The sequence below is a fragment of the Onychomys torridus genome, chromosome 6 (genome assembly GCF_903995425.1).
Source record: "Onychomys torridus chromosome 6, mOncTor1.1, whole genome shotgun sequence".
Lineage (NCBI taxonomy): Eukaryota > Metazoa > Chordata > Mammalia > Rodentia > Cricetidae > Onychomys > Onychomys torridus.
This window is the reverse complement of record NC_050448.1, coordinates 65,729,984-65,755,258: the sequence shown is the minus strand read 5'-3', so window position 1 is coordinate 65,755,258 and position 25,275 is coordinate 65,729,984. Positions and strand designations below refer to the sequence as shown.

The 25,275-nt window shown below is 43.6% G+C and overlaps 2 protein-coding genes across 3 annotated transcripts in view; both read right to left on the bottom strand.

Moving 5' to 3' along the window:
* Positions 1-1,228: 1,228 nt before the first annotated feature.
* Rit1 (Ras like without CAAX 1) lies at positions 1,229-14,139 on the bottom strand. Of its 2 annotated transcripts, none has more exons than XM_036190786.1 (6): positions 13,855-14,139; positions 13,377-13,520; positions 13,175-13,231; positions 4,209-4,282; positions 3,849-4,040; positions 1,229-1,702 (listed from the first exon to the last, which is right to left on the bottom strand). In XM_036190786.1, exons 2-6 carry the CDS (start codon positions 13,480-13,482, stop codon positions 1,472-1,474), a joined length of 660 nt encoding a protein of 219 aa, XP_036046679.1. In that variant the 5' UTR covers positions 13,483-13,520; positions 13,855-14,139; the 3' UTR covers positions 1,229-1,471. The 2 variants fall into 2 exon arrangements, with proteins under 2 accessions (XP_036046679.1, XP_036046678.1); XM_036190785.1 differs by having other exon boundaries at positions 13,867-14,138.
* A 2,950-nt stretch (positions 14,140-17,089) lies between these two features.
* The window catches only part of Khdc4 (KH domain containing 4, pre-mRNA splicing factor), a 33,295-nt gene continuing 25,109 nt past the window's right edge, over positions 17,090-25,275 (bottom strand). The window contains exons 11-14 of the mRNA XM_036190119.1: positions 21,563-21,730; positions 20,193-20,305; positions 19,203-19,294; positions 17,090-18,422 (exon numbers count right to left, since the gene is read on the bottom strand). Coding sequence (XP_036046012.1) covers positions 18,223-18,422; positions 19,203-19,294; positions 20,193-20,305; positions 21,563-21,730 — 573 coding nt within the window. The 3' untranslated portion in view covers positions 17,090-18,222. The remainder of the gene's footprint in view (positions 18,423-19,202; positions 19,295-20,192; positions 20,306-21,562; positions 21,731-25,275) is intronic.

Genomic DNA, 25,275 nt, shown 5'->3' with positions numbered 1-25,275 from the left:
TAATAACACATTGTGAATGTAGTAGCAAAAGTTACCAGGACTTTCAAAAGACAACTACCCAAAACTAGGACCTAACTCCTGAAATTGTCTCACACAGCACACCAGACAGCAAGATAACCCTGACCCCCAAGACAGAGAGCTCACCACTAATGGTTAAAGCTGTTTCTTCCAAAACTAGTGTCTCAACCACATATGGGAGCAGTGGTATTCTCTCAGGCTGAGTGCTGACAACCCTGAGGAACTCTTCAGATGATGAAACCAATTTGCATACGTGACTATTAAAGCTTCCAGACTGGTCATCAAACAGAAACACCACAGACCTTCAAGCCCTGAGTCCAATGACTGCTGAGGTCTAGGGGACCTCTAACAAGTTTACTCAGACTCCTGATGCCTCTCCCCTTTGGACAATACCATCAGTCTAAAGAAGGGCCTAAAAACCATCTGGGCAGGCCCAATTCTTCAAAGGGGAAAGAAACCTGGATAAGGCATGTGATATAGCTGTCCTAAGAAAGAACTTATTTATTTATTTATTTATTTTGGTTTTGTTTTTTTCTGAGACAGGCTTTCATTCTGTAGCCTAGGCTAGCTTCAAACCCACGGCAATCCTCCTGCTTCAGCCTTAGAAGGATACAGCAACAAGCTACCATGCCTCGCCCAACAAAGGGTTTAAAGAAGACTCGAATGATCTTGTAATGGTCCCAGATCCAGAAGCTGTTCTCAAAGTGCCAGCCTTCAAAGGTAAAGAAGGGCAAGACCCTGGAGGGAGAGTGAAGTGCACTAAGGAGAAACCTCCATTCTGTTTCCGCTTCTGGCTCTTTACCTCCTGAGTGCCTTTGGTCAAATGTGCAGTTCTCAGGCTCCTTGTGGGAACTCTGCTGACCCTGGAAGTTTCCAGCCGTCTTCTGTGTGGATACAGCGCTATCTCCCTAAACCTTATCACCCCATAATCTACAACAGGAGTCCATTCCACAGACACCGACCCACCTTCAGCACCAATCTCTCTAGCATTAGTTTCCCTATTCAGTTTTTGCTCTGTCTCCAAGATGTACAGCGTGGAAAAACAAGGCGAGGTCTGGGAGACAGTACCAGGGAGCTCAAGTTGAAGGTCGGTGAGGAGTGTACAGCACATAGCTCCTTTTGTAAACATAGTCAAGTGCACATGGTATACATAATCTCCTGGGCATAAACAATTCACACAAATTAATTTACATCAATAATACAACCAAAACAAGGGCAGATCAAATTCTAATGTGACAATTAAGGAGCAGACAGAGCTCTGATGGGTTAATAAATCAGAGTCAACTAAGACAGGGCTTTACATAGTGAATCATTGAAAACTCCTAGTGGACATGTCCCCCTCACCAGTGACATTTAGAATAGTGGAGAGAGAGCAAACAGCATGCTCATTATTGCAGACCACTGGACTGCTCCGAGCAGCGCCGCAGTTCACAGAAGACACTTCACACTCCCCTCAGGTTACTGAGTCTTTCTTCTTCCTGAACGGTGACTTCAGCCTCTTCCATACGCTGCTTTTGGGTTTAGACTTTTTCTCCATGGCCAATACTAACTCCTTTTCTTTCTTACGTATCTCCCGTACAAGAGCATGGAAAACGTCATCAATGTAGTAACGATATGCGGCAGAGGTCTCAAAAAAGGGACAACTGAATTCTCTCGCCAGAGACAATCCCTCCTCCTTGGAGACCTTCAAAGGCACAAACATGAGAAAGTGTGTAGTGACAACTGTCGGAAAGAGTGAACGGCGTCCTTAGGGCAGAGGTCCCTGCTGGAGAGGTGCCACCAAGTGCACTACACGACTCCAAGTCACGTGATTCTATTCCTAGTGTATTTTCCAGATTTTTTTTTTTTTAGAAGACCAAGTCTCTTGTATTCCAGGCTAGCCAAGCATGACTCTGAACTTACAAGTCTTCCATCTACCTCCAGAGGGACTGAATTATAGGAATGTGCCACCATGCCTGGTTTTATGCAGTGTTAAGGATGAAGCCCGCACAATTTTGTTAAATAGTTTTTTCAAGACAGATGTCCAGGAACTTTGTTTTGTAGATCTGGCTAGCCTCAAACTCAGAGATCCATCTGCCTCTTTCACACCCAGCTTCCTGAATGTTAAGCAGATACTCCACCAACTGACTACACATCAGCCCGTTTCTCTTCTTTTCTGAGACAAGGTCTCTCACTGGCCTGGAGTTTGCCACGCTGGCAAACCCCTTGGATCTGCCAGTTTCCATGTGGCACACGCCACCATGCCTGGCTTTAAAAACTAACAAAAAACTAAAACCCAGCAGGGCAGTGGTGACGCACAGCTTTAATCCCTCACTCAGGAGGCAGAGGCAGGCGGATCTCTGTGAGTTTGAGGCCAGCCTGAGCTACAGAGTGAGTTCCAGGACAGCCAGGGCTACACAAAGAAACCTTGTCTCAAAAAACCAAAGGAACAACAAAAAAAACCCAAAAAACTGAACTCAGGCCCTCTTACAAGCCCTTTACTGACTAAACTGAGTTACCTTTCAAGGGACCTTTGGAACAGAGATCAAGTAATATCAAGTAAATACAGATATTGATAATGATGGTTTTCTTTATACTTTTGCTTTTTTTGTTTGTTTGTGTTTTGAGACAGGGTTTCTCTGTGTTGCCCTGGCTATCTGGGAACTCGATCTGTAGACCAGGCTGGCCTCGAACTCACAGAGATCTACCTGACTCTGCCTCCCGAGTGCTGGGATTAAAGGCGTGCGCCACCACCGCCCAGCCTTATTTATATTTTGGATTATGATTATTTTATGTGTATAGCCACTTTGCCTATATGTATGTCTGTGTGCCATGTATGTGCCTGGTGCCTTGGAGGCTAGAGGCACCAGACCCCCTGGAACTGGGGGTACAGATGGTTCTGAGCCAAGCCACGTGGGTGCTGGGAATGGAGCATGAGTTCTTTGCAAGAGCAGCTGCTGTTCTTAACTGTTCAGTTAGCTCTCCAACCTGAAGTTTTAATTCGTTTTATTTTATTTTATTGGTTTCTTTTCGAGATAGGGTTTCTCCGTGTAGCCCTGGCTGTCCTGTATCTCACTCTGTAGACCAGGCTGGCCTCGAACTCACAGAGATCTGCCTGGCTCTGCCTCCTGAGTTCTGGGATTAAAGGTGTGCGCCACCACTGCCTGGCCTAGTTTTATTATTTTTAAAGTTCTTATTTATTGTGTGCATGTGTGTACAGTGTGTGTACGAGGCCTGAATGCCCCCCAGCACATGTGTGAAAATCAACAGACAATTTTGTGGAATTGATTCTCTTTTATCTTTGTGGATTTTAAGGATTCAGTTTAGCCACTGGGTTTACAAGGCAAGCCAGCGCCTTTACTACCTGAGAGACCTCTTGTCAATAAAAGTTACTTTTAAATTTTTTTTTTGCGGTACTGGGGATTAAACCCAGATCCTTGTGTATCTAGGCTCTACCAACTAAACCACATCCAAACATCATTTCTGAAGATTTAGGAAACTAACAGCTCATGATTCTTACTTAATGAGTATTCTATTGGCATCTCTTTGTTAATCGACTGAAGCACTGAGCCTAGGTCTACCCAGCCTAGGCTGGCCTCAAATGTCTGGCGATCCTTCTGCCAAGCCTGTTAAATAGCTTACAGGTATAAGACACAGATAGCTTATTATGTGTCTAAAATCCTGTGTACTGATTTCTAAAAATCCAGATTTTACCTATAATAACAGGAAATTAATAGCTAGAGGGACATTTCCAAAGCTAGGGAGAGGCTCATTTTCATTTTCTTTTTGAAGGCAAAGCGATCTTCAAGAAACCAATGACGAACCATGCTATTACAGGCCTTTCTCCTCACCTGTCTCAGCTGCTTCAGGTCGGACTTGTTTCCCACAAGAACCACCGGTGTGTCATCAGTGCGTCGGACGCGGTAAATCAGTTGTTTAAACTCCCGAACTTCATGGAAACTTCGACGGTCCGTGATCGAGTAACAGATAATAAACCCTTCTCCTGCCCTCATATACTGATCCCGCATGGCTGTAAACTCCGCCTGGAGGGAAGCAAAGGGCCATAATGCATTGCTGCAACCTAGACCTGCGCATGCACACACTGGCTACTTCAGAGTAAAGAAGCAGCATGTCTATTACCTGCTATCCTGAGGTAGAGCATGAAAAATTAAGAGGACACACTCTACTCACACAGTTCTGGGGTTTAGTACCTGTCCAGCTGTATCCAGAATGTCCAGATTGGCAGGCTCATCATCAATGCGGATCCGGATCTTATAGGCATCTTCTACAGGAGGGAAGGACACACATGTGGGAAGAAGTAAGGATTTGAAAACTTGTCCTACAAAAGAAGCGGTCCCACCCAATTTTATTTATTTATTTATGTACTTATTTATTTTGGTACATATCCAGGCTTCATGTTTTTACATTTGTTTTTCATGTGTATGGTATGCACACATGTAAATGCATGAATGCTTGTATGTGTGTAGGTGCACGTATGTGGAGATCCAGGGTTAGTGTTGGGTCTCACTAGGCAGCTTGCTCATGGAAGCCTCTGTCTTTGACTTTGGAGGCTGGAATTACCTGTATTCTGGGGATCTGAAATGCAATCTGCTTCTAGCTTATGCTCTAACCGCCAAGCCATCTCCCCAGCCCATCAATTTCTTTTTAAAATGTTATTATTAGTGGTGTGTATGTGTGTGCATAGTGTATGTGTGTGCACAGTGTATGTGTGTGTACATGCATGTGGAGGTCAAGGGTCAACTTTTTTTTTTTAAAGATTTATTTATTTATTATGTATACAATATTCTGCCTGCATGTGTCCCCGCAGGCCAGAAGAGGGCACCAGATCTCATTACAAGTGGTTGTGAGCCACCATGTGGTTGCTGGGAATTGAACTCAGGACCTCAAGAAGAACAGTCGGTGCTTTTAACCACTGAGTCATCTCTCCAGCCCCAAGGGTCAACTTTATGAAGTCAGCTTTTTCCTTATACCTTTATCTGAAGTCTAGGGATGGAAATCAGGTCACTACACTAGCAGGGCAAGTGCTTGTACCTATTGAGACATCTCATCGGCCCCTAAGCTGTTTTTATGTGCTTGATTGTCTCAGGATGCTATAAATTCATCAAAATATAGAGTTGTGTATATAATAAGGTTTTCCTTTGTTCATGGGTGGTCATATATCTTTTTGTTTTTGTTTTGTTTTGTTTTTTAAGACAGTTTCTTTGTATAGCCTTGATTGTCCTAGAATTAGCTCTATAAACTAGGCTGGCCTTGAACTCACAGAGATCGGTCTGCCTCTGCCTCCCAAGTGCTGGGATTTAAAGCATGCACCACCACCTGGCATGGTCATGTTCACAGCTATAAATCTAAACCTAGAAGTTAATTCTGAGCATTTGAGAAGCAGAGGCAGGAGGATCTCTTTGAGTTCAAAGCCAACTTTGTCTATGTTCTAGGTCAGCTCAGCTATAGCTACAGAGGGAGATGCTGTCAAAAAAAAAAAAAAAAAGGAAGGAAGGAAGGAAGGAAGGAAGGAAGGAAGGAAGAATGAAAGGAAGAAAGGAAGAAGGGAGGAAAAGAAATGGGGGCTGGAGAGGTGGCTCAGTGGCTAAGAGCACTGACTATTCCTCCAGAGGACCTGAGTTCAAATCCTAGAACCCAAATGGTGGCTCACAGCCATCTGTAACTCCAGTTCCAGAGGAACCAATGCCCTCTGTAGGGAAGCAATGTGGGCACCAGGTACATACATGGTACACAGACATACATGCAGGCAAAACACTCATATAGATAAATATTTAAGAAAAGGAGTGTCCTGGTCACTGTGCTGTTGCTGTGAGGAGACGCCACAACCAAGGCTCTTATGAAAGAACACATTTAACTGGGAGCCTGCTTACCATCTCGGGGTTAGTCTGTTATTACCGTGCCAGGGAGCACAGTGACAGGCATGGTGTTAGAGCAGTAGCTGAGAGCTACATCCTGATGCACAGGTTGAGAGAGAGCGACAGAGACTGCCTGCCGAGGGCCTCTGAAACCTCAAAGCCCGCCCTCAGCGACACACTTCTTCCAGCAAGGCCGCACCTCCTGACCCTTCCAATCTTTTCTAAGGGCTCCACTCTTTGGTGACTGAGCATTCAAACACATGAACATGTGCGTGTCATTCTTATTCAACCTCCACAAGAACTCCAGAAGAATTTCTTTTAAAATATCACGCCAGGGGCCAGATGAATTAGCTCAGCTGGCAGTGCTCAGCAAAGCCGAACTGGCATCGAACCGGCATCCTGAGCTAGAATCCTGGAACCCACACAAAACTAGGACAGTGCAGAGCCCACAACCTTTTCCTCTGACGTTCAACATATATACACCCACACACACATCATGCATACACTGAAGGAAGATCTTAACTGCTGAGCGCAGTGGTGCACGCTTTTAGTCCCAACTAACATTTATTAAAGTATGTTAAGACATTAGGCTAAGAAAATTGTATACACGAAATCACTCAATAGTCATAATAATCCAATATTTACCCAGTATTGTTATTATTTCCATTTTATAGCAAAAGGAGGTAGGTGAGGTATGGTGGCACACATCCTTAATCCCACCACCAGCAGGGGCAGGCAAGGCGCAGAGGCAGGCAGATCTCTGGGATCAAGGAGATCTCAGAGTTTGAGGGCAACTGGAGTTACAGGTGAGACTGTCTTGGAAAAAAACGCAAAACTTAAAAAAATAAAAGGCTGATGTCTTCTTGAACCTACAGTTAATTGGTGATAGAGCCAAGATCAAACAAAGCCCAGGGCTACTGACTCAAATTTGGGCCGTGTGCACAGCATATGCTACCGTTCTCCTTTACATCCAGCCCAGAGTGCCGGTTTTAAGGGTTGGTCCCCATGCCTGGACACCTTTTAAAGACTTACATATTTTTATTTTATGCATATGAGTGCTTTGGCTGAAAGTGTACTGTGTGTGTGTTTGAAGCCCAGAGCGGTCAGAAGATGGCATGAGATCCCCCGGAACAGAGTTATAGATGGTTGTGAGCTGCCATATTGGTGTAGGAAACCGAATCTGGGATCCTGAAAGAACAGCTCATGTACTATGAAGTATCCCTCACAACTTTACTATTTTCTAGAAAATGTCATAATCCCTTCATAGCAAAACCAAGTTTTTTTTCTGCATATTATGGTGAGTTATAATACTGGGGATTAAACTCAAGGTCTTAAGCATGTGATGCAAGCATGAAATATCTTTAGCCCTGTTTAAAAATTTTTAATTTATTACTTTTTTGTTGTTTATTTTCTGTTTTTGAGATAGAGTCTTACTATGTAGCCCTGGCTGGCCAACTTGATACATGCACCAGGCTGGCCTGGAACTCACAGAAATCTGCCTGCCCCTGCCTCCTCATACTTTTTCTTCCTTAAAGCACCCGAGACAGAACCTAAGGGCTCTGAGAGACAAGCGCTCTTAACCACTGTGATACACAGGCACCTTTCTTCTCACTTCGCTTTGCTCTGCGGCAGGGTGTCACACTGGAGTCTCTGGTGTGTGCTCATGCTCTTGGCTCCCAAATGCGGACAACAGGTGTGAGCCACTATGCCAGGCCCTTTTAACTTTAGAGAGGTCTCATTAAGTTGATCAGGCTAGTCTTGAACTCAGTCTATAGAACAGGCAGTCCTTGAATTTGTGACCCTCCTACCCCAGGAGCGTAAAAAACATTCCAGGCCTGTGGCCTCCAGCCCAGATATATTTTATTTTTGAGATAGGGTCTCAAATAAATTGTCCAATCTAGCCCTTATACTTACATCCTTCCTCAGCAGCTAAGATTTCAGGCATGTCCCACACCAGAGTTAGAATTTAGGTAGACTTGTGTATGGCTATGACCCTAGGATTTAGGAAGTGAAAGAGCAGAGTCAAGAGTTCAAAGTCATCCTCAGCTACATAGTCAATCAAGGCCAGTCTGATCTACATGAGATCCTGACTCAACTCTTACCCTAAATACTACCGACTACCAAAACATAAAGAAATGAGGTCTCTGTTCTCCAGCTGGCCTTAAACTCCTGGTACCAAGAGATCCTACTGCCTCGGACTTGCAAGTACTGGGACCACAGGTGCATGCTACCATGCCTACCTTTTGTAATGTAAGAGAAAAAAAGCCCATTCAATATTTCATCACTTAAAATTAACTGGGGGCTGGAGAGATGGCTCAGAGGTTAAGAGCACTGGCTGCTATTCCAGAGGTCCTGAGTTCAATTCCCAGTGACCACATGGTGGCTCACAACCATCTGTAATGAGATCTGGTGCCCTTTTTGCATGCAGACATACATGCAGACTTCTAGAACACTGTATACATAATAAATAAATAGATAAATCTTTTAAAAAAAATTAACTGCCACACATGGTGATAAAGGGCTTTAATCCTAGAACTCAGGAGGAAGAGGCAGGCATATCTCTGAGTTCAAGGCCAGCCTGGTGTACAGAGTGAGTTCCAGGACAGCCAGGGCTACACAGAGACAAACCAAAAAACCAGCCATATACATCCCAAGATATTTCCTCTTAACATTTTTTAAAAAGATTTATTTATTATGTATACAGAAGAGGGCGCCAGATCTCATTACAGATGGTTGTGAGCCACCATGTGGGTGCTGGGAATTGAACTCAGGACCTCTGGAAGAGTAGTCGGTGCTCTTAACCTCTGAGCCATCTCTCCAGCCCCCTTCTTAACATTTTAAAATTACATTTTTTTTAATTGTTTTTGGTTTTGTTTTTTTTGTTTTTCGAGACGGTTTCTCTGTGTAGTTTTGTGCCTTTCCTGGAACGCACTCCAGGAACAGGCTGGCCTCGAACTCACAGAGATCCGCCTGCCTCTGCCTCCCAGAGTGCTGGGATTAAAGGCGTGCGCCACCACCGCCCGGCTTAAAATGACATCATTTAATGGGTCCTGTGTACATGTGGGCACACAAACGCCACACAGTGCATGTGAAGGTCAGAGGAAAACTTTCGAGTGTTGGTTCTCTCTTTCCAGCATGTGAGACTCAAGGATGGAACTCAAGTTATTCGGCTTGGCAGTAAGCATCTGGTGAGCAAGCCTGCCAACCCTTGACGCCGCACGCACCGCACGCACGCGGTGGGGCGAGAGCCCCTGCAGGAGCTGCCCCTCTCCTTCCGTCACTGGGGCACTGGGATCAGAGGAACACGCCAGACTTGGTGACTGGGCCTTTACTGTCTGAGCTATCTCAATTTCCGTCACATACATATGTGCGTATATGTCCGTAAGCTGTGGAATAGTCCTTTTGTACACATGTGAACATGTGTTGCTGTGATTGGCTGACTGGCCAATAGCTGAAAGGATAAAGTTAGGTGAGAAAGCCAAACTGAGAAGGATGGGATGAGGAAGGGCGGAGTCGGAGAAGTCTTGGGCCAGATGGAGAATAAGTCGGGCACACAAAATGGGATAAAGGTAAACACCACAAGCATGGGGCAGGACACAGATGAATAGAAACTGGTTAAGTTGTAAGAACTAGTTAGTAACAAGCCTCAGCTATTGGCTGAAAATTTATAATTTATATTAAGTCTCTGAGTTGGTTAATTTGGGAAGCGGCTGCTTGTTATGTGGTTGGGACGGGAAATCTCTGCTTATATAAGTATACACAAATACTCATTTACAGTGCTCAAGACACATGAGCATTTGCGGCAAAATTATACAATATTGTCAGAGTGCAGCAGAATAGGGTAAAAGTGTAATGTAATGATTCATGGCTCCTGTAGTTGACCTGGGTTTGGCTCACAGCACCCACATGAGAGCTCACAACTTTAACTCCAGTTCCATGGGACCCAAAGCCCTTCTTTCTGCCTCCGCAGGCACCAGGCAGCTGTGGTGTGCAGACACACATACAGGAACACATCCATGACCATAAAATAAAAATAAATATTTTTTTAAAAGGCAGTTTATGAGGGAGTGGGTAGACATACATCTGCAGTCAGGTATTTGCAGAATATACATAAGGCCTTGAATTCAATCCACAACCTTGCAGACAAACCAATGAAACTTTCTTGGGGTAGAAAAAGTATGAAGTTTACATTAAAAATAGGAGAGCTGGGGGCTGGAGAGATGGCTCAGCAGTTAAGAGCACTGGCTGTTCTTCCAGAGGTCCTGAGTTTAATCCCAGCAGCCACATGGTGGCTCACAACCATCAGTAATGAGATCTGACGCCCTCTTCTGGCATGCAGGCAGAACACTGTATACATAATAATAATTAAAAAAAAAACACCTTCAAAATAAATAAATAAATAAATAAATAATTAAATAAATAAATAAATAAATAAATAAGAGAGCTGGGGATGTAGCATGATAATCATGTGCTTGTCTAGTATGCCCAAGGTCCTGGGTTCAACCCCAAGCACAACAAATAGTGTTTAACATCACTTACAAAAAAAATTAAACACAAAAAGAAATAAGGGATTGCTTCTGGAGTTCTTTTGGCTTTTATTTTGTTTAAAGATTATTTATATTATTATGTATGTGCATGACATGTGTGTGTGTGTGTGTGTGTGTGTGTGTGTGTGTGTGTGTGTGTGCGCGCACACGCATGCAGGTGCAGAGATCAAGAAGACATCTTTGTAGAGTCAGGTCTCTCCTCAGACCTTCACATGGGCTTTACAGAAGAAATTTGGGTCACCAGGCTCTTGGGGCAAGCACCTTTCCACCGATGCTAAGGTGGTGGTAATAGCTGTAGATTTTTGTTTTCAGCTGGGAAAAAGTTGAAAGTTCCTTCTTCAAGTTTTAGACAGTGCATGCTCCTCAGCCTCAGGGCCCTAACTCTCTCCCCTAAACTAAGTTCCAGAGTCACACTGCCCTCTTCAGTGGCCAATTCATAGATCCAGTTTGCTCCTACAGTTTGTGCAGTTCACATCTCAATCCATATGACAGTTAGTGAACTTCACTATACTACACATTAACTGCTATGTTAAAATCAAGGACCATCAGGGACACCCGTGAACTGTGAACCCAGTGGAGATGAGCTCTGGGCAGTTGGTCAGGATTATAACACAGGACAGTAACACAGACAGCATCATGGATATAACCAAAGAAAAGTTTGCCTATTTTGATAGTTCTAAAAACCTGTAGAAGAGGATTGGAGAGATGGCTCAGAGGTTAGGAGCACTGACTGCTCTTCCTGAGTTCAATCCCCAGCAACCACATGGTGGCTCACAACCATCTGTAATGAGATCTGGTGCCCTCTTCTGGCCTGCAGCCATATATGCAGGCAGAACATTGTATACATAATAAATAAATCTTAAAAAAAAAAAAAAAAAAAAACCTGTAGAGGAGAATAAAGAAGGTGTAGGAACATATCTACCCTCCTAAAAAGGAATGAAGTTAGGACATGGGCCACTAGACCCTCCTGAGGCCTGAGCTTAGGGTCTCACTTCCCAGCCCAACTAAGGTGATCATGTGACATTTTCTGGCCAATCTCTAGGTGTGGCTGGTTCTCACCATAACCAGGGCAGAATAACTAGGTGGGTGTGGCAGGCTGTCGGCCAGGCTTGCCACACTCAAGAGCCAGCAGTGCAGGAGGGCAGGGGTGGCAAACACATCCTGCAAAGCAGAGGACAGATACTGACTGCCTGGCCACGGAGCACAGGCAATGTCTCTCTAGAAGCATCACTAGAACTGAGACAACTCTGAATTTGGACTCTGCACTGGAGGCCATGGGTCGGTGGCCTGGAGCTACAGCTTGGAACTAAGTAAATGACCCTAAACCCTGAACTGACTTTATTCAGAGTTCCCACAGCATGGTTTGAATCTCTGAAACAATGTTCTAAAGTTGATATAGCAGAGCTAAGATGCAACTCAGGGGGTGGTACAGCATGTACTTAGCCTGATCCCTAAGCAAGAAAAATAAAAACTCCCATACACTAACAAGTGTTCCCATTTTCCCAAACCCCACGGAAGCATATGTTAAATAAAATGACCACAGCCACAGAACGGCAGGCTTTTGTTTTTCTTTTGACAGAGGATCTCACTAGTATTCTTGGCCAGCCTAGAACTCTTTATGTAACCCAGACTGGTGATGAATTCATGTTCCTCTTGCCTTTGCTTCATGCTGGGATCACAGCTGTGTGCCATCACTCCCAGCTAATGGCAGAGCTTCTCTCCCTCCTCAGCCCTACTTTTCCTTTATATAATCACTCACTCAGAAGCAAACTGCTGCTGCGTGGTGGTGGCACACGCCTTTAATTGCGAGAGGTAGGCGGATCTCTGAGTTCAAGGGCAGCCTGGTCTACAGAGCTGGCTACACAAAGAAACCCTGTCTCGAAGAAACAACCAAAACAAACAAACAAAAAAAAAAAAACCAAAACAAACAAACAAAAAACCAAAACTGCTTCCTTGTGATTTAGGGGTGAGGAACATTCTTAGTCTACAGAAGATAGCAATTAATAACAACACTACAACCCACACACTATAGAACTGGGCATGGTGGCTCATGCCTGTAACCCCAGACTAAGGCAAAGGGAGTGCTATCCGTCCAAGGCTAACTTGGGCTCAACCTTTAATCAAAAGAAAACAACACAACTTAAAACAAACAACACAAAACAAAGCTGGGGATACAGCACAGTGGTAGGAGCCTTACCCAGTATGCCTGGTTTGAAGTCTCAGGTTCAATCCCCAGTGTAAAAATTGACTATCTGACTCTATTGGCACTCTACCAACATTGGACAGCTAAAGATGATAAAGAAGACTTGCTACATAATGAGCTGCAGGGATACGGAACAAATGGAGAGCTTCAGGTGGAAGTTGGTTCTAAGAGTTCAGCAGGCTGGCCCTACTTGTTTTTCTGCTTCCTTTTGTGGAAGTTCAAATCAGCTGACTCATACTAACAGGGTCAGTCTCATGTCAGACCCTTAGAAGTGATAGCAAGAAAAGGTTTCATGGAGTAGCCTTTAGACTTGCCTTTAATCTTACAATACAGAATACATCCATTTAAAAAAAAAAAAAAGAAAGAGAGACAGTTCGTCTATTAGTGCCCAACCTAACCCTAAGACTAAGGATGGCATATGGACAGGTAGGCCTATACTCACCTGTTTATCCTTGTGTCTAAGTAAGTATGAATCACATACACAAAAACGTTAATCTATTAAGATACTTCCACAGGATGTACCTGGAAATAAAGATGAGGATCTGACTTACCAATGGTGGGGTCATGGTCTTCCGGGAATCGGTGGCTGATGAACTGCATTGTCATGGCTTAAAACAAGAAACAGGACTCAGAATGGTGACCATGAAGCATTTTAACTATCAACTCTGCACTAGAGGCTGCACCCATCTGGTCTGGGGACTGGTCCCTCAGGCGCTTTGCAAACTTTTCTGTCCAGTGGAAAAGGTTACCTACCACTCTTGCCAACACCACCAGCGCCCAGCATCACTAGTTTGTATTCCCGTGACAGCGCTGCGGGGCTGCTACAGCTGCCACCAACTGGGCGAGCTCCAGAATCCATTGTCCTCTTCAGCAGTCCTGGCCCCTGGGAAAGGCCTCCTAGAGAAGGCACAAAACACCCAATTCAGGATGGAGACACTCGCCACAGTCAAGAGCCTCAGCCTCCGCAAACACCGCGGCCTATCCTGCCCATTGCGGAACACTAAGAAACCCATGTCTTCTCCCTGCCCTGTGAGTCTCAGTCCTAAAACACATCATAGATTTCTAAACTTACTTTTTTCTGAAAAATAAAATTTTGAAACTTGGACTTCTCTTCAGATTGAGGCAGTGTAGCAGTGAGGAAGGAGCCGGATGAGTGCTGAGGGCTGGCTGCCTGGCACCGCCAGGTCTTCTCCCGGTTGCCAACCACCCCCCAACCCCCGTCCCTGCCCACCTGTGCCTGTACCTCTGAAGTCAGTGCTGAGTCCGGGTTGCAGTCCGCGTTCCTTCCCGAGCGGCGCCGCTCAGCCCGGTGCCCCGCCCGGGTCCAGGAAGATGGCGCCGGTGGGCGGGGCGTGACGCTGGAGCCACGCCCACAGCCGACAGAGACTCGGTTCCACCCCACGCCTAGTTCTGACTCGCAAAGCCCTCTGGTCACGTACTATTTCTTAAGGCTTGCACGTACATAAAATGGGTGTTCCACTAACCGAAACAGAAACCTTTAAAGTGAGTAACTTAGGGAGAAAGAAAATCTGTCACCAGGTGTACAGCAAAAACACCCACATTTCCTCATTCTTACCAAAATACAGAATTTCATTTAGGGTAGGTATGGTAATTGCTATATAGCGGTGTTACTTTTTCCAAAAAAGCTGTCACGTCTAGAGTTCTTGGAACCAAGACCAGATGTTCTTAGCACTGTTATTCTAGTTGGAGCTCTGTATTTCGAAAATATTAAGACAGATACAAGCCAGATATGAGGGCACATGTCTATAAACCCAGCATGAGAGGTGGGGTTGGCAGCAAGCAGATCAAAGGTCAGTCTTTTTACATATTAAGTTCCACATTACCTGGGCTGCATGAGACTCTTATTTTTTTTTTTTTTTCTTGAGCTGAGGACCGAACCCAGGGCCTTGTGCTTGCCAGGCAAGCAAGCTCTCTCCCACTGAGCTAAATCCCCAACCCGGAGACTCTTATCTTAAAAGCAGATCTCTGGAGAGATTATCAGTAGTTAAACCACTGGTTGCTTTTGCATAGGATCTGAATTTAGTTTCTAGCACCTACAGAGTGGCTCACAACTATCCATAACATGGCCAGGGCATCCTCTCATGTCGGCTTGCAGGCCCCGGGCATGCAGGTGTGGCATATATATACATGCAGGCTAAACATACATACACATAAATAAAATACATTTTTTTAAGAAAAGCAGATCAGCCAGGCTTGGGGGATTATGCCTTTAATCCCAGTAATCAGGGCAGAAGCAGGCGAATCTTTGGGTTCAAGACCAGCCTGGTCTACAGTGAGTTCCAGGACAGCCAGGGCTACACAGAGAAATCCTGTCTCAAAAAACTAAAACAAAACAAAACAAAACAAATAAAAAAGCAGGTCTCATGAATTCCAGGCCAGTAAAGGCTACATAGTGAGACCCAGTCTCATAAATAAAAAAATCCAGCACTAACTGGGCACTATTTCCATCCACTCTGCTCATCACACACATTTCCTGCATTATGCTTCCAGTCTCCACTTCTCTCCTTTTCTGTTGGAACGGGGAGTAGATTTGAGCATCCTACCCACGATTTTGTTATGACCAACAGATAAACCTTCTATGAAAATTTTTCCTTTTTTGATTTGGTGTGAATAGCATTTTGGAGTTGTTTGTTGGGAAAGTGTTAAGTGTGATAAAGTAAATTAGGCATGTGTAAAAGAATAGGTTAATTAGGGCTATAATTGCTACTAGAGCGGCTAAGGGTAGGTTGTTATGTTTTAGTTGAGTGATGACAGTTCATTTTGGTAAGGTTTAAATCCTTTTATTTCTAGGATAATAGGAATTGAACCTACAGCTAAGAATTCAAAATTCTACGTGCCACCTAAACACCTTATCCTAATACTAGTAAGGCCAGCTAATTAAGCTCCCAGGTGTGCAGTTGAAGCTGCCTCCAGTTCCTTGGTTTAAGGGAAGATCAGGAGGAGGGGGCAGAAAGGACCATTAAGTCCGACTTTACAGCCCAGGCTGACCTCAAAACCATAGCAATCCTGCCTCAGTCTTATTTTGAGAGTCTCAATCAATCTCATGTAGCCAAGGCTGGCCTCAAATTCAAAATCTCCCCATCTCCAGCACCTGAGTTCTGGGATATGCGTCCTCATACTCTACTGCAGCTTTTCAACAGGGTGTGATGTTACACAGCTATCCTCCAACCTACTCTAGGAGTCGAGAAGGGTCACAAGTTCAAGGCGTCTGTGCAGGTGGTCTAAATGAGAAAGCCTCTATGGGCTCGTGTTTGACTGCGTGGTGCCTGGTTAGTGGAACTGTTGGGAGGATTAGTAGCCCTCAGCTACTGTTCGAGCACCATGCCTGTTTGCTTCCAGACATGATTTCATGGACTAACACTGTAAGCAAACCCCAGTTAAATGCTTTTTTAAAAAAAGATTTATTTATTTAACAGTATTCTGCCTGCATGCTAGAAGAGGGCGCCAGATCTCATTACAGATGGTTGTGAGCCACCATGTGGTTGCTGGAACTTGAACTCAGGACCTCTGGAAGGGCAGCCTGTGCTCTTAACCTCTGAGCCATCTCTCCAGCCCCCACCCCCCCTTTTTTTAAATAAGAGTTGCCTTGGTCATGGTGCGTCTTCACAGCAATAGAATAGTAACTGAGAAATCCTGTTTCAAAATACTTTTATTTGTTTAAGACAGGGTCTCTCTACATAGTCCTGGCTGTCCTAGAACTATGTAGACCAGACTAGCCTTGAACTCAGATCTGCCACCATGCTCTCAGCCTTCAAAATAAATCAAAAACCAGACATGGTAACAGGCCTTGAAAACCAATACTCTGTAAACAGAGGCAGAAGGCTCTCTCAATGTCTGTCTAGTCTACACATCAGGGTTCTAGGGCAGCCAGTGCTAAATAACAAGACCTAGTCTCCAGAGTGGAGAAGGGCTCGGATGTATGTCAGTGGCAGAGCATGGACAAATTCTGGGTTCAATTGCCAAAAGCACAAAGCAGAAAATAAAACAGGGACCGAAGAGATGGCTCAGCCATTAAGAGCACTGGCTGCTCTTCCAGAGGACCTGAGTTCAATTCCCAGAAAACACATGGCAGCTCAGAACTGTATGACTTCAAGGATATACTTTGCAGAGCTATAAACTCAAGGAGTATATGCAAATATTGGAGACTGTTAAGTTTTTGTTGGGTAGGGATGTAATTCCATGATGCTATGAATAAAGAAGTTTATTGAGGGGCTGGAGAGATGGCTCAAAGGTTAAGAGCATTGGCTGCTCCTCCAGAGGACCCGGTTTTAATTCCCAGCAACCACAGGGCAGCTCACAATTATCTGTAACTAGCTCTAGGGAATCCAATACCCTCACACAGACATGCAGGCAGGCAAAACAACAATACACATAAAAATAAATAATAACTTTAAAAAGTTTATTAATATTAGTGTATGAATGAGCTGCAGAAGAAGAAAAAGAAATGACAAGCAGAATATTTATACATTTATTTATAATGAAATTATGTTCTAATTATTTACAACACAGAGGAAACCAGAGAATAAGTTTGTACAAAGCCAGCCTCCAAAGTATTCAAAAATGTGCAAAAATGACAGTCAGTATCTCGGACACTCCTGGCTCAGCCAGCCACCAACCAACTCCTTCACTTCCACACATCAATATTTAACCCACTTCTGGCTCAACACCCAGTTCCTTCACTTCCACACATCAATATTTGATACAAAAAAGTTCTTTTGGCAAAATCTGCAATGCCAAGAAAAAGGACAAGTTGCAATTCCAGTCAGAGTCCACCATCCCACCAGTGTTATCAAATCTCTATTTTTGCTGCAAGCAGTTCAGAAAGAGACAGATAACTGTGTTTCATTTCTGTGATGAGTTCTGACCAGCTTTTAGTGACGTTTTCTTTGACCCAGCTGAAAACAAGGAGCTTAGGAGGGCAGTAACAATAGCAATGGCCACCTGGAACAAGTGTGCCAAAAGGTGCCAACTTTGGATCATCCCAGTGAAGAACAAAGGGAAAATAACCATTTCCTATTCCAGATACAGCTGTACCTGACCATTTTAAATCAGTACAACAGCATTTTCCAAACAGTAAGAATCCAAATGGAAAGAGGGATGAGGAGCTCTTAGAATTCAATGTAAGTACTGTAAGGTAGGGTCTTAAAACCATTTTCCACTAATAAATAGTAAGGCTTTGTTTGTAACCAGTTATCAAAATTGACCCAATAGTAGTAAAATACAAATAAAACTTTCTTTACAACAGAGTTGAGGCTATTCATTTGGAAAAGGCTAGACCAGGTCAGACATTATGTGGCAATGACTCACTCCTGATGTTTCTCTGGACAAGCACACTTCATCAACTGTTAAAAAGCTTGACGAAAATTTGTGATTCTAAGTGAGTTTTAACGGATATTATGCCACTGCAGAAATAGGGTTTTAAAAAGAATGGCGTCCCTTTATGACAGGGGACACTGTGTCCCTAACATCTTCAAGGTCCAAGACGGCCCCCAGAACAGGTCCCAGAGTCTTGTTTAATCAAGTGCATGCATTATTGCTAAGAAGAGTCACCGAGCGTCAGAGATCTGCCCACTATTTCTTATGGGGCCATCCAGAAGGGCATCTGCTGCTTGGCTCTTGGCTGTGATGAAGGGTACTGATAGCCCAAACTCCAGCCCTGTGGAAAGCTACTTGCATTTTTATGGCCTCCATGTTCCTCCTCTTCATCAGAGGAGTCTGCAGCGTAAGCTACTAAGCCAAGTCCTTTCTCGGCCGTTTTCATCTTCTTGGCTGGATAATCTAGAAGAGAGAACAACCCAACCCCATTCCCCACCAAGAAAAAAAAATACCATAAATTCGTTAATTAAAAAAAAGATGTTAATTGTAAGTGGTTAGTTGGACACCATTTTGTAGTCACAGGGTCAATGGTCACCCCAAAACGTTGATGATCACACGAAAAACAGCCAGCACCAGCAAATGAGAATCCACCAGAACCATGTAAGAAAACAGAGAAAGAAAAAAGAAAAAAAAAAAAAAAAAAAAAAAAAGAAAGAAAAAAAAAAAAAGGAAAGTTAGCAAGTGAGTCTCTGAGGACTAACATTTCACCTCTTAAAGAGCTAAAAGAAAAGAAGAAAAGAAAAAACTATTTTCTTCTGCTGCTCATTTGTATCAACTGGAGGCAAGGAACACAAAGGATCCCACGCCCAGGATGAAGAGTTCCGGAATGTAGTTAATTCTAGTAAGGTGATGGGCTCAGCACCCCCACACAAAAGGAAATTAACTTTCCCTAAATCTGTATCAGATGACCTCCAGTCAGACAACATGAGCAACAATCATTGTATTTCATGGGATTTTAAAACCAATGATGATGTGTATAAAAACAATAAATCAAGCAACTCTATTCCTGACACAGAATAGTTAAAAATAGAAAGCTATATATACTGTCCTTATAAACTAAAGAGATATTATTAGCCAGTAGATTATAGAGGTAGGATTAAATCTGAATGACCATTAGGTTAGAAAACTAACAGCTTATGACCACCCTACTTAGTCACCCCCACCCCGCCCCATCTTACTCACCACGGCTTCCTGTCAAGACCCCAGACCCGCTCCTTTCATCAGACTCTGTTTTTACTCCAGTCACTGGAAAGGCTGGTGGAGGCATCAACTGCCTGTTAAAAGCATGACATTTTCTTTTTTAGAGAGATCCCATTGTTAAATTATCCAGTCAAACTCACATTAGCAATTGTTAATATAAATGAGCAAACATGAACTCTACCGTAACCATTTGCCTTTACTCTCTGCCCTCCTCAAACCCGTCTACCAAACCTGTCTACCCCTTTATGAAAACTATGTCACAACAGGAAAGGAGGAGTCAAGCATTAAATCCTAACTACACACTGATCCAACTATCTCCATCCATGGGTGCTTTTTCTTTTTTTAAGTTTTACTTTATTTTTATGTGGATGGGTATGTTGCCTATATGTGCCTACAGTTCCCAGAGGCCAGGAAAGAGTGGTGGACCCCGAGACTGAAGTTAGCAATGGCTGGTTATAAGCTACCAGGAGGGTGTTGGGATCTGAACCTAGATCCTCTCATTGAGTAGCCTGTGCTCTTAACCCACGCCATCTCTCTAGCTCCACTCTTATTTTTTTGAGGCAGAATCTCATGTAACTTAGCATGCCTCAAACTCCTCCTGCCTTTACCCACTGAATGATGAGACTGCAGGCCCGCGCCGCTGTATACGACTATCATTCTAGCTTTTCTCTTTCCGCTCTCTTCCCTCCTCCACGTGGCCTGTCTCTCTCCCTTTCTCTCTCTCCCTCTGCCCCCGTCTCCTTCCCCTCTCCCCCCCCAATAAAGCTCTAAAAAGGTTAAAAAAAAAAAAAAAAAAAAAAAAAGACTATCATTCTAAAGCAGTAAAAATGGCTTGATTGTATTAACATTTCTGTTACTGTCTAACTTTAGGGAAATGCCCAAAATCAGAATATAACTGCCTGAGACAGTGAAAGTCTCAGTGCAATTATTAATTAATTGTTTCAATGAATTGTTCTGTTCCAGTTAACTTACCTGTCCCTCTCTCTCTCTTTGCCTGAGGAACTTGCCGGCTTCGATCCTGCGCCTTCTATCTCATTCTGACTGGAGAAGCCTGTACCTAAATTAGTCATATGAATGGGTCCATGCTATGAGCAGAAAAATACAGTAGCATTAGCAAATCTACAACTGCTGCATTGACTTTAGCTCCTTAATGTAACTCAAGTGCCTCATCTTTCTGATAATGGCCATCAATTAAATGGCATTACATGTTTTCTGGGATTTGTGAGAGTAACTAGTCAAGTAGAGGTTCTTGTTGCTGCAGAACTTAGTCATGGCAGGGTGTAATGCATTGTTTAACCAACTGCTCTAAATCCAAATGGTTTCTGGACACCTAGTGACATTAAATGCAAAAGTTTCAGTCTGAAGATGCCCTGAGGACTGTGATAAAACATAAAAGGTACCTCTTCTGATGAAACAGCAACAAAACTATTCTCATTTTTCCTGGTACTGGGAGTCCACCCAGGACCTTGTGCAAGCACTACATATGCTCTACCACTGAACTGTATATCCCCGAAATCATCTTATCAATGACTATGTTCATAATGTGTTATCACTCCATTTTTGACAAGCTTTTCCTAGGGTGGGAGAACAGGGTAGAACTGAGAGAAATTGTCCTTTTTTTGAGATTTATTTATTATGTATGCCTGCACACCAGAAGAGGGCACCAGATCTTATTACGGATGGTTGTGAGCCACCATGTGGGTGCTGGGAATTGAACTTATGACCTCTGGAAGAGCAGCCAGTGCTCTTATAACCACTGAGCCATCTCTCCAGCCTTTTTTTTTTTTTTAAATAAAGTGGGCAAAAAAGAACAGCAAATTGAAATCCACAAGTTAAATTCAAGTAATGGAAGGAGAGAGCTGACTCCCTGAGTAGTCCTTGGACCACCATACAAATGTGCAAAACCTGTGCTAGGGCAGTGGTGGCGCACGCCTTTAATCCCAACACTCGGGAGGCCGCAAGCGCTAGGGCAGCCAAAGCTGTTACACAGCGAAACCCTGTCTTGAGGGGGAAAAATCATAAATTTGAAGGTTGACAGTTTTTGATGAGTGGTTTTCAAGAGTGTTGTCATAAATAAGAAAAAGCATGAGATTTTTAACATTTCAGTCACAGGAGACCTCCCTCTACGCTGTTTTATCACACTGACCTCAAAAACAAAACCATGGCAATGAATAACACTACTCTTGCTTTAAATTAATCCCTCAGGACTAAAATCCTAACCTAATTTGATTGCAGAAGCAAAACTCCTATCCCATAAGACAGTTGATATGGATGCAAATTCTCTTACTAAAGGGAGAACACAGCAGGGTAAGATAAAGAAAGGAATTGGATAGTTATTTAACCTGGTATCCAAGCAGTCCAGATTCCCGTTCATCAGGCAGCTCCTCTGTGAATCGCCTCTTCTGTGATTGGGGCTGAGCCGAGAGTGGGGGCTGGGGCTGGGGCTGGGGGCCGGCAGGCAAGGCGGTTTTGACAGGAGTAGCCGGAATAAAAGGGGCACTGATGGGACTCTAGGAACAAAGAGACCAAGGAGGAATAAAGTATGGGACGGTGGGTGAACAAGTAATGTTCAGACCAGATCTGAATAGGCAGCAAGTTTCAGGAGTCTGCTATTTCAACCCTCCCAGAACTGACAACCAACGTGAGTGCTGATCCTCAGGCGCACTGGGAGAAGACACAACTTACTAAACAGTTTCAAGACAAAAAAGAAGCATGCCTCAATGAGAACTTCCATTACTAACATATATATGTACCCCTTTATATGGGAAAATCTAGAGTCTTTGTACAGCTAATTATATCCAAGATCACACAGCTTTATTTACAACTCTAGTATAAAGAGATGTAACTCAAAGATGAGGAACTTTGGATCTGTTTTCAGCTCAAGCCTGGTGCTAGAGAGATGGCTCGCTCGGTGGTTAAGAGCAGTTTTTGCTACTGTTGAGGACCTTGGTTCAGTTCCCATCACCCACGTAACTCATAACTGTCTTTAACTCCAGTTCCAGGTGATCCAATGCCCTATTCCGATCTCTTTAGACACCAGGCACACACACACAATACAATGCATATACATATAAACACACATACATGCAAAACACTCATACACATAAAATAACGAGTACATGCACTTTAATTTCAGCACTCAGGAGGCAAAAGCAGGCAGATCTTTGTATGCAGGTCTGGTCTATATAGCAAGTTCCAGGCCAGCCAAGGCTATATGAAGATCCTATCAAAATCGTAAAATTGTACTGAGATTATATTCAGAATTTAGTTTATAAGTCTCTTTAAATGTTGTGTTTGTGTGGCATATACGCACATATGTGTAGTACATATACCTTGTGTACACAAGGCAGAGGAGGCATCTAGTGTCTCTCACTCTCCAAATATCCTTTGAAGCAGGATAGCTCCTTGAACCTGTAATGACTTTCTGGTCTAGATGAAAGAAGGATCTTCTGGTTCCTGCCTCCTGGGAACTGGGGTTACAGGAGGGGTTATGTGCAGAAATGCCTGAATGCTAGATGCTAGAATCCGGACTGAGATCCTCATAAATGCCCAGCAAAAACTTTTACCCGCTGGGTCATCTATCTAACCAGCCACTGAAGTCCTTTATTGCTATGAATTGTACACTCCTCTTTAGTACTCACAGCCCACAGGTTCCGACCTACCTGTGGCAATGGTTTAAGACTGCCGTTTATTTAGGCATGGGTCCACCATGAGAGCCCACAAAGAATCCACCATCAATCCCATGCTCCAATTTAGTCTTTCCCTTATGATTGAGGATTGTATATAACACACACAGATCAGCTAGATATCTCTTTTCCTAAACTTCTATTTTACTGACGGTGCAGGGAGATTAGAACCAAGGCCAAACACTCTGACTGAACTATTCTAGCTGGTAAAACTGGACTTTAACATTCTCATAGGCCTAAGTTTAAGATTTTACTCATATCATATCCCCAGAACTATTACATAACTTTTCCCAATCTCCATTTCTTCCTCTATAACATGGAAAACAAAACAGTAACACTATGGTCTACCTTCTGGAGTAAGAATCAGTGAGATAGGGCAACCTCATCAAGAAATAAAACTGTAACTGGGTATAGGGGTTCCTGCAAGTATCACAGCCAACAGGGAAACCATCTGTGTGAGGTTAAGAATGAAACTCTAGGCCAGGTGGTGGTGGTGCACACCTTTAATCCCAGCACTCGGGAGGCAGAGCCAGGCGGATCTCTGTGAGTTCAAGGCCAGCCTGGGCTACAGAGTGAGATCCAGGACAGGCCCCAAAACTACACAGAGAAACCCTGTCTCAAAAAACAAACAAACAAATAAAAAATAAATACGAGCCCCCCAAAAAAGAAACTCTACAGAGCAGTGGATTCTACTTCTCCACTGTTACTTGTGTATAGTGTTTGAGTGGCTCCTGACGTAGAAATTCCTTTTTAAGAGCTCAGCAATAGATGAGTCTTCTCTGAGAGATGGCTCAGAGGTTAAGAGCACTGGCTTTTCTTCCAGAGGTCCTGAGTTCAATTCCCAGCAGCCACATGACAGCTCACAACTGACTGTAATTCAAGTTCCAAAAGCTTTGGCACCCTCACACAGACGTACACGCTGGCAAAACATCAATGCACACAAAATAAAAACAAATAAAGAAATATCAATTTTGATAAGCAATACATCAAGTATTCCCTTTCTCATCTTTATACAACTATTGTTTCCATTATCAGAACTTTTGGCTCCCCCTCCTCCCCCCTTGAAACAGGGTTTCTCTGTGTAGCCCAAGCTATCTTGAAATTCACTCTGTAGACCAGGCGGGCCTTGAACTTAGAAATCTGCCTGCCTCTGCCTCCGGAATGCTGGGATCAAAGGCATGCACTGCCACCACCTGGCCCATTATCAGAACTTTTAGAAGAGTACTTGGTTATGCTAAAATCCATATTATGTGTGTGGAATGATTAGATAGTCCAAACAAATATCCCCCACGTAAGTGATTAAGTATTTGTGTTACCATCTTTTATCTAGACACCTGGTCCCAAAGGATAAAGACAAGGCTTAGCGTGGCAAACAATATTACACCGTTTCCTATTACTGGGATGCCTTTTCTCTCTCCCCTTGAATGCTCTAGGGCAGTAGGACCTGGGAGAATGGATCTGATAAATGAGGCAGACTAAGTCCCATGCAACAGCCAACTCTATCAGGTCATCAGACAACTTACACTCTGAGGATGAAGAGGAATCACAGGAGTAGAGTGCTCAATCACAAGCACAAGCATCACGTGTTAGATAAGTTGCACAGGACAGATAAACTTCAAATGGTACAAATGTTTTTCCATGGAGGCACATAAACAACAACAGCCAGTTGTAATAAATAATCTGAAGTAAACTCACTCCTATCCACTACACCTGGGAGGGTATTAAAACATAATATAAGAACAATTCTCTGTTAAGAAACTGAGGTCACTAGGCAGTGGTGGCGCACGCCTTTAATCCCAGCACCCAGGAGGCAGAGGCAGGCGGATCTCTGTGAGTTCAAGGCCAGCCTGGTCTACAGAGTGAGTTTCAGGAAAGACGCAAAGCTACACAGAGAAACTCTGTCTCGAAAAACCAAAAAAAGAAAAGAAAAGAAACTGAGGTAACAAGACTCTTGGTCTCTCCACATTTTCTCACAAGCACTGAGAAGTCTCTTCACAAAGCTTCATTCTTGGACCATGTTCTAACATCACCCTCCTTTTTATTTTATTTTTTTGTTTTTTGAGACAGGGTTTCTCTGTGTTGCCCTGGCTGTGCTGGAACTCACTATTATGTAGACCAGGATAGCCTCCAAACCTGGAGATCCACCTGCTTTCTGCCTACCAAATGCTGGTAATAAAAGTGTCTGCCACCACTGCCTAGCCATTTTTTTTTCTTTTCAAGATGTGGTTTCTCTGTGTATCCACCCTAGCTGTCCTGTAACTTTTTTGTAGACCAGGCTGGCCTTGAACTCACAGAAATCCAAATGCCTCTGTCTTCCAAGTGCTGGGATTAAAGGCGTGCACCGCCCTTTTTATTTTTAAATAGCAGGA